This window comes from Eleutherodactylus coqui, chromosome 13 (genome assembly GCF_035609145.1).
Source record: "Eleutherodactylus coqui strain aEleCoq1 chromosome 13, aEleCoq1.hap1, whole genome shotgun sequence".
Classification (NCBI taxonomy): Eukaryota; Metazoa; Chordata; class Amphibia; order Anura; family Eleutherodactylidae; genus Eleutherodactylus; species Eleutherodactylus coqui.
In genome coordinates this window covers 44733179-44742379 of record NC_089849.1, presented here as the reverse complement: position 1 = coordinate 44742379, position 9201 = coordinate 44733179, and the positions used below count along the sequence as shown (strand labels likewise).

At 43.8% G+C, this 9201-nt stretch overlaps 1 protein-coding gene across 1 annotated transcript in view; it reads right to left on the bottom strand.

Annotated features, from left to right (window-relative positions):
• The window catches only part of GPR179 (G protein-coupled receptor 179), a 31731-nt gene continuing 22530 nt past the window's right edge, over nucleotides 1–9201 (bottom strand). Inside the window, exons 5-11 of the mRNA XM_066586758.1 lie at nucleotides 8432–8500; nucleotides 8227–8336; nucleotides 7904–8142; nucleotides 3846–3984; nucleotides 3519–3624; nucleotides 3296–3439; nucleotides 1–2780 (exon numbers count right to left, since the gene is read on the bottom strand). Coding sequence (XP_066442855.1) covers nucleotides 396–2780; nucleotides 3296–3439; nucleotides 3519–3624; nucleotides 3846–3984; nucleotides 7904–8142; nucleotides 8227–8336; nucleotides 8432–8500 — 3192 coding nt within the window. The 3' untranslated portion in view covers nucleotides 1–395. The remainder of the gene's footprint in view (nucleotides 2781–3295; nucleotides 3440–3518; nucleotides 3625–3845; nucleotides 3985–7903; nucleotides 8143–8226; nucleotides 8337–8431; nucleotides 8501–9201) is intronic.

The window sequence follows — 9201 nt, the reverse complement described above, 5'->3', positions numbered from 1 at the left end:
GAAAAGAAAGACTTTTTATTTGTAGATTTGGGCACAGACAAAAGGGATCCAATTTACGCCATAATTTAGTCAGGCAGAAAAGTTTCAATGTTGCCGGTATTTTAAAATGTATCTTAACATGAAAAGTTCATAGTAATATTCTCCGTCGCTCCTACAAGTCTTCCTGTTATAGTAATATTCTCCGTCGCTTCTATAGGTCTTCCTGTTATAGTAATATTCTCCGTCGCTTCTATGACCACATACATTTCTGAGGAAAAAAGGCGCACTTAATCATCGCTCTCATCTTTATATTCTACCTCTCACACCATTTGTTTCTATTGTAACGTTCACATTCCAAACCTTCTAGGCTATTTACTCTTATATAAGAGCTGGGGTCGGTCACCTTCTCTTTGATTTTACGGAAAATCCCATGGACACACATCTGCTTTGCTGGCGGGATCCTCCGTCTCATTGACTTCAGTGGTTTCTTCATGCACCTCCCAGGGACAGATATCGGCCAGTTTATTTGACTTTTCAGCCCCGGCAGCCTTTTGTCTACTTGTATCTAGTGTGTTGCTTACGCTGCCCTCCTGCTCATCAAAACACCTCTTGCTTTTTTCCACCAGAGAGTAGTGACAGCGCCTATCATGCTTTGTATTGGTTTCGGAGGCATAGAAGTCACCAATACGGCTCTCGCTCTTGCTCATGGTTTTGGTTAGTGGTCGAGGATCTTCACTTGACCAGCTGCTCAAGGAATCCTGTTTACTTTGCGACTTCACTAACTGACTTGTGGAAGGCCTGCTAGTTTGGGGTGACTCCCAAGTAGATGTCTCATCCATTACCTTTAAAGGAGGTTCCCAGCTGTGACTTTGGGACTGACTCATGGTTGCAGGTGTTCCTTCAGAATCTAGGCTTTCCCAAGGACATATCTCACCTTTTCTGGCTTCCAAATCCAAACTATCTGAAGTTTTAGACTGAACGGGACACCCATCAAAAGTCTTGCTCTGTGACTGACTAAGCACACCAGGAGAACCTCCAGATTCTTCACTTTCCCAAGGGCACACTGCATCTCTTTGCTTTCCAAGTACTTCAAGCTTCAAGGCAAGTTTGCTACCACTCAAACCACCCATTTCCAATTCTTCATCATTTGCTTCCCAAGGGCATATGTCATTTCTTGCTTTTCCAGTATCCTTTGCTTCCCAAGGACAGATATCCATTCTTACGCTTTTCTCCACTCCTTCCCATACGTTTTCATTATGGCTCTTTTTACCTTCTGTTGAAGGGCTGTGGAAAGAGAGGTTGCTACCTGACTGACTAAGTGGACCACCTGCACCCTCACTATCTGTGCTTTCCCACGGGCATATTTCAATTCTTCTACTTTCCACACTATTGGATTTTTGTGGAGGATCCCTAGGACCTTCCATGCTTTCCCAAGGGCAAACTGCGTCTCTCAGCTGACTCAATCTTTCTAACCTGGTAGTCGTAGGGGCAGGTTTGGAGGTTTTTGGAGTAGAGTATTTCTCCTCTTCTTCCATCTTGGTGTCTTTACTTTTAACTACCTGTGGAGAGGAACACATTGGCCCTATATTTTCTGCATTGCTGATTGCTGGAGATTTTTGTTTCATGTCCACTGTATAATTGGATTCTACTTCCCAAGGGCAAATCTGTTCAAGCAATTCCTTATTTGTGTCTACGGTTTCCTCCGTTGTTTGCTGCTTCATCCTTTCCCTGTTTTCTCTTAACACAGCTGATCCTTTAAATGCTCTGACAGCAAGAACCAAACTTTTTAGGGTATTTTTGTATGGTGGTCTTGTGGTTTCTACTGGTTCTGACTTTTTCCCTCCTGTTGTCTCTAACCCTGTTCCTTTGGATGGTGTTCCGTGTTCATGTTGAACTGTTCCGGGCCTAATGGTTAGAGGAGAAGGGCACTCTTTTTCGTTTTGATTCCAACATTGATGCCCCTCCTCTGGACTCTTGAGTTCTTCGCCACTACCTAAACTGTGGTGCTTCCCTCCTGCCTCACCCTTAGCACGTGAAACATTTCCTGAAGAATGAGCGCTTTCTAGGCTGCTGCATTTTCCTGATGCATAGGTGACATGCTTCTGTGACCGATTTTCAGACTGTGATGGGAGCTCTTGAAGTTCCCATGGACAAACTTCTGCTCTGTCAAAGCTGCCACCCAATAATGGGTTTCGACTTCCTTCCATTGTTCCCACCGTTGGGACATCTGTAAGTGGTCCCTTTCCTTTTGCACTTCCCATCATGCTATGGGATTTCTGTAGAGTCCCAAGCTGTACACTCAATGGCTTTTTATCAGCTAGTAAATTATGGGCACTGAGAGATTTACAAACCAAGGGGGCCTGACGAAGAGAATCACCACGTGAACGTAGCGATACATTCCTAGCAAGATTCCGCCTCATGAGGGAGTCTCGCAAGGAGGCATCCCGAGCTGAGCTTTCCAATCGTGGGGAAGTAGCTCCTGCATCCTTGGATTCTTGCATGTGGTCATAAGTGCTATGTGACTTTCTTAAGGAAAGAACTCTCTGCCTCAAAGATTCCTCCCGGAGTTTAACGCTACTACTGTCCTGTTGCCTCCTCCTTTGTCCACCGGTTGAGCTTGGTGATCCCTCACGTTCCTCACGTCCACTTTGCTTCGAATCTGGGATTTCAGTGATGCGTCGAATAATGGATCGACCAAGTCCCCTTCGAGAGCTGCGTTTCTTTTGTAGGTGGGGATTGTTGAGAGTCATTTTCTTTGTTTTATGGACTTCCAACTGAGCATAAAGTTTCTTTAGCTCATCCTGCAACACAGGAATATGAGAGGTGATTAACTGAACTGTGTGACAATACCCCGAATGGCAACTTTATTAGAGACACCTGTCCTTTCACAACTGGAGCTTCCTTGTATGGAAATCAGACCCATGACCCCGGAGGACAGCATAACCCCTTTCTGTTAGTTGTCAGTACCTCCATATAATTTGCGGTAGCTTCAAGAAGCTTCCTGTCCGCAGGGGCCAGAATTCTTACAGAATGATTTCAACACCTAGTTAAACACCTTGGAATCTATGCCACGACAAGTAGCTGTGATTTTGAAGGCCAAAGGAGATCCAACACTCTACTAGATGGGGGTCTATAATAAAGTGACCATTCTGTGTATATATTACATATACTCTGTTGGAGCAGATATTGAGGAATACATTTGTTTTCCATCCTGGACTTTATGATACAAGATATCATAATTTTTTGAGTGTAAACGCTACAGATCCAAACTTGTATTCTAACTCATGGAATCCTTACATACTTATCCAGTACTCACTCGGATGTCGTCAGGGTCCAGGCTGTGCTCACTCCAGGCTGACGTGATGCTGCTATTTAGGTTGGATCTAGATCGTCTTAAGTCCAGTTCGTCTTCATACACCTCAGCAATCTCTTCTCTCGGAGGACCTCCTGCATGCAAGAACTAACACAGCCGCTTACATTGGGATCTGGTGAGAGAACATCTTCTTTATAAATGGATGAACACAGATATTATGAATTACCTTGGGCACAAACATCAAGGTGAGTGTCATTGTGACTGTTCCATGTGTGTGAATGAAGAAGAGAAGCAGTGTCCAATCCGGATGAAGTGATGGGACCATAACAAACCTAGAGTGAAGAAGACAGTGTAACAGACTGTCACAGGGCTGTGAAGTTTGCATTGCAAATCATGCTACAAGACATATTAGGAGTTGGATGGTGCTAATGACTGAATGGATTACTAGCTTTAGGTTAGAACAAGGATCATCTTCCAAAGACTAATGTGCAAAGCATGGAATGAAGTTGGAAAACGACGACATTTACTTGCACCTTGGTGCATCTTGCCTCACCTGAGAATATGGAATGCAGTTGATATAAGCATCTCATTGTGTATCGCTAGTCCCATGTATCTTGGCTCATGGAAAGCAGAGGGCACTGTACGAGCTCCATAACATAGGTAACTGCCCCAACAGAGGAAGAGCAACTCAGCTGTGGAGAGAGAACAGTGTCATATAAAGCCAATTATCAAGGTCTGAGCACTCAGGTTGCTTCATTTGGAAACGTATGTGGCCAAAAGTATTCCCCCCTCCCCAAATACCTAATTATTGGGTTCATATACAGTAGTTCATCTACACCCATTGCAAACAGGTGCATAAATTCAAGCACACAGTCATGCAATCTCAACAGAAAACATTGGTAGACATGTGGGTCATACTGAGGATCTCGGTGACTTTAAAAGTGTCACTGCCATAGGATGCCACCTTTACCACATGTCAGTTTGTTACATTTCTGATCTGCCCATGATAACCGAAGTGCTATTATTGTGAAGCCAGAGGAAGAGTAAAAATGTTGCAAAATTTGTCAGAAGCCCAGCTTGTGCAAAAAGTGTGCAACTTTTTGACAATTATGCCGTGCTACACTGCTTTCCTAAAAAAGTCTATGGCTTGTGGGGAGCGGGCCTGGCCAGATCGGCCCAACACATTTATGTATAATTTGCACCACGACATGAGTGGAACCAATGAATGCCATAAAAATATCCTCTGAATGACTCGCTGCCTTCGCAAGTGACATCAGCACAAGAATGGCGCAATAGCCGCTTAATGGAATGGGTTACCATAGTCAAGGAACTGCACATGCAACGAAGATCACCGTGTGCAACATGAAGCATCAGCTGGAGTGGCATAAAGCATATTATCACTGGAGAAGTCGAAATGTGATCTCTGGAATGATGAATCACGTTTTACTATCCAGTATAGTGCAAAACATAAGGGAAAAAAGGGCTTATTAATCAATAAAGGCATAACTTGCGCCGGTTTTATATTAGTGTAATCTACGCCATATTTATGAAAGAGGTGAACGGTGCTTGTTAATGTGGTGAATATTTAGAAAAGCTGGAAAAACTAGTAGATATGCCAAAAATATTTTAAATTCGCCAAATTTTGAGAAGTTTATGAAAGAGATGCACGTGCCAGGAAACAGTCATTAGAGAAGACATTAGAAGCCGAGATGCTCCACAATTTCTGCTGGATGCGCCAAAATGAGATCTTGTTTGACTTTGCTCAAAATTTAGCTCAGAGTGCATGTTGAGGTGACTTCCACATGGAGCGGCCGAGCGGCTGGATTCGCAGCCGTATAAAGAATGTTATCCTACTAAAATAATAAAAAAGTTTAAAGAGTAATTCAAAATGCACTAAAATGACAAGAGATACGCCAAAAAGAATGCTTAGTTGCTCCAAAATGAGAGCCTTTCTGACTGCGCTCAAAATTTACCTGAAGGATGACGCAATAGGATTCGACAAATGCAGAGACCGCGAAAAGAGGTGCCAAGCCATTACCCATGCTATGTAGATCATGTTTTACTTCTAATCTTCGCTTACTTTGTGCGCCTGTTTTCGGATATTCAGCTTCATAATTGTGTCGGCCCACATGTGTAGGAAAAAAATTTGTCAGAGCTGTTCGTAATTTCTCATTCTTTTTGGCACAAAAACGTTGTAAATAGGTTGTGAAAATAGGACGCCATGATTCAGCTGCAAATCAATAAACCCCGTAGTGTCTAATTTAAATTTTGTAGGATGCGTGATAATGGTATGGTGCTAATTGTCATGGTCGAGCGGGCCCTGCTTACCCCCATTACAGTCTTGGTAGGAGAAAGGTGTATAATTGTTTTATTATTCTGTGGTTTGACATCACTGTTTATTGTTGGTACTGTGCCTTTAAGGGATGCTGGCGGAAGGAGAAGAGGACTGGAACTTGGACTATCTAGCGGGAGTTGGGGAGTAATAAAAGTCTCACACGGGAACCTGTGTGACGCAGGAGAAAGGAGCAATAAGTAAGCAATCAGTGCAACCCAACACCCGCAACCCCTACTACAGGTGACGTCACCAATAGCAATCCAGGAACTACTAGGTAAGGCCAAAGGTAAGGCCACAAGACACCCTTGATCCCAGCACTCCCACATCCAGCCTATCCCCAGACCCTTTAAATGTTTGGGCTAGGTCCTTAACTTCCAGTGAAGGGTATAAAAATAATCTTTATATACTGTATGGCACCAACATACCCCAGAGCACTTTACCAATTTGTGGGTACATATAGAATCTGACATTACAGAGTATGGCCAACAATTCAAACAGGAGTGAGGGTCGTGCTCACAAGAGCTTGCAATCTATGTGTGAATAGGGATGACACAGGTAAGAGGGCTTTGTACAATGGTCCAGTCATCTTATATAGGAGTACAGTAGCAAACAGTGGATATAATGAGTTTACACACCCCTGTTAAGATGCCAGGTTTTCGTCATGATAAAAAATAGTACAAAGATGAATGATTTCACATTAATCTGCACCTTATAAGTGTGACCCGTTATCTGCACAACTCTATTGAAAAGCAAAACAAAATCTTTTAGGGTGGAAAAAAAAACCTAAAATAATGTGGTTGTGTAAATATGCATACACTAAAACTAATACTTTGTTGATGTACTCTTTGACCCCATTCAGTCTTTTTTGGGTAGGTGTTTATCAGCATAGCACTTTGTGACTTGGCAATCTTTGCCCACTCTTCCTTGCAAAAGTGCTCAAAACTGTGAGACTATGAGGACATCTGGTGTGTAGCGCCCTCTTTAGGTCAACCCACAGAATTCAACGGGATTCAGATCTGGCCTCTGGCTGGGCTATTCCAAAATTTTGATCTTCTGCTGGTGAAGCCATTCTTTTGGTGGAGGTATCAGTGTAGTGACAGGCACAGAGTGGTAGCATCAGTGTAGTGACTGGCACAGGGGGGAGGCATCAGTGTAGTGACTGGCACAGGGTGGTGCATCAGTGTAGTGACTGGCACAGAATGGAGGCATCAGTGTAGTGACTGGCATGGGATGGAGGCATCAGTATAGTGACTGGCACAGAGTGGAGGCATCAGTGTAGTGACTGGTACAGGGTGGAGGTACAGTGTAGTGAGTGGCACAGGGTGGAGGCATCAGTGTAGTGAGTGGCACAGGGTGGAGGAATCAGTGTAGTGACTGGCACAGGGTGAAGGAATCAGTGTAGTGACTGGCACAGGGTGGAGGCATCAGTGTAGTGATTGACACAAGGTACAGGCATCAGTGTAGTGACTGGCACAGGGTGGGGGTATCAGTGTAGTGACTGGCACAGGGTGGAGGCATCAGTGTAGTGGCTGGCACAGGGTGGAGGCATCAGTGTAGTGACTTGCACAGGGTGAAAGCATCAGTGTAGTTCACTGGTACAGGGTGGTGGCACAGTGTAGTGACTGGCACCAGGTGAAAGCATCAGTGCAGTGACTGGCACAGGGTGGAGGAATCAGTGTAGTGACTGGCACAGGGTGGAGGCATCAGTGTAGTGGCTGGCACAGGGTGGAGGCATCAGTGTAGTGACTTGCACAGGGTGAAAGCATCAGTGTAGTTCACTGGTACAGGGTGGTGGCACAGTGTAGTGACTGGCACCAGGTGAAAGCATCAGTGCAGTGACTGGCACAGGGTGAAAGCATCAGTGTAGTGGTTGGACAGCAAGATGAGCTTGGCTGCTGCATTCAGGATGGATTGGAGAGGAGAGAGTTTAGTGTTGGGACCCCGACCAGTAGTGAGTTACAGCAGTCACGCTGAGAGTCCATTATGGTAACAACAAGAATATTTTCATTTTTCACAGTTAAAAAAAGACAGTTTCTGGAGATGTTTTTGAGCTGCACATGAGCATGTAAGTGATTGAGTATAGGGAGTGACGGAAAGATCATGGTCATATATGACCCCAAGGCAGCGGGCCTGGCACTACTACCCACTGAAATGTGATGTTCAGGCATTCACATACTTTTGGCCACATAGTGTCATTTATCTTTTATCTCCCGGTTTATTACCTGTTGTCACATAACGCAGTACTCATAACATCTGATAGAGCTTAGCAGACTTACCCAGAGACATCATGTAGTCCCAGCGATCATAATCACATGTGTAAAAGATCAGCCCTTCTTGTGTCTGAGTGCGGATGACCAGAGGAACACCTCTTTGTAAGTTCTCCAGTGTCCCTACAGTCCATCCCACAAGGAACCAGATACAAACCACCACGATGATACACAACATACGTAATAAGCGCACGCTCGTCATGTAGGGCACACGCTGGGCAGTCCTCGATAGGAAAACTTTCATGACCCTGTTATAATGTAGTAGACATCAAAATATATTAGCCCATGAAACCATACGTGCCCAAGTGGAACAATATCATCTACAATCTTACCTGTACAGTTTAAGTATAATGGTACCATATACAATACAGAAACCAAGTAGACGGACCCAGCGGAGCGCCATGCAACGGAACACGCCTGGCTTAAAATACACGATAAATACCTGCAATCCAAAAGGGGGTTTTAGGAAAACTTATGAGCTCTCCATGGGCTTCTGTATTGTGACAGATCAAAGAATTTTCTTTTTTTTTTACTCACTGGAAAGTAGAGCAGCAGTGACCCGAAAAGGATTGTCTCCAGGAGGATAAGACCTGAGGCTCGAATCCTCTGTATGGGAAGAGACAAGGTGCAGGTGTTACCACTCAGGAAGAAGATGTCTTAGGACATGGATGAGCAACCTTTTGGCAATCCAGCTGTTCCTTGACAACATTCTACATATGACGGTCCATATACCAAAATGAAAACACCTTCACTGTTAATTATAATCAACATTCAGCCGCCGGCGATGACGATGGGAAGGATATGCTACAAGAATAGAAACATCTTGGATTTTAGCCATTTTTCATACTTTATACAATTCAGATATGTAAATATATATCTTAAAGAGATCTTGAGATCTTTAAAAAACTGATCACTTTTGTTGATGTCCATAAGTAGAGCAAAAAACTGTGGCCGCATACATACGGTGCAGGATCAAGTAACAACATTTTATTCCTCCGTGTTTAGAAGAACAGGTGACGTTTCGACCTTCTTAGGTCTTTTTCAAGCTTAAAATAACATATATCACATGACCATATATAACAAACGATAAACAGGACAACACCAATCACATACAGGTATACTCCCCCAATTAAAAACGTAAGCAGCTGTACATAGTCAATCGCAGTGTACAACACCTAATTACCCAATATACAACCTTTAATTACCCCATGAAAGGTATTCAGTCAGCAAGATCCCGGATCCAGATGCCATCTAGAGTGCCGGCTAGTGTAATTGAACGCTTTACATTCTACCGAAAATACACAAAG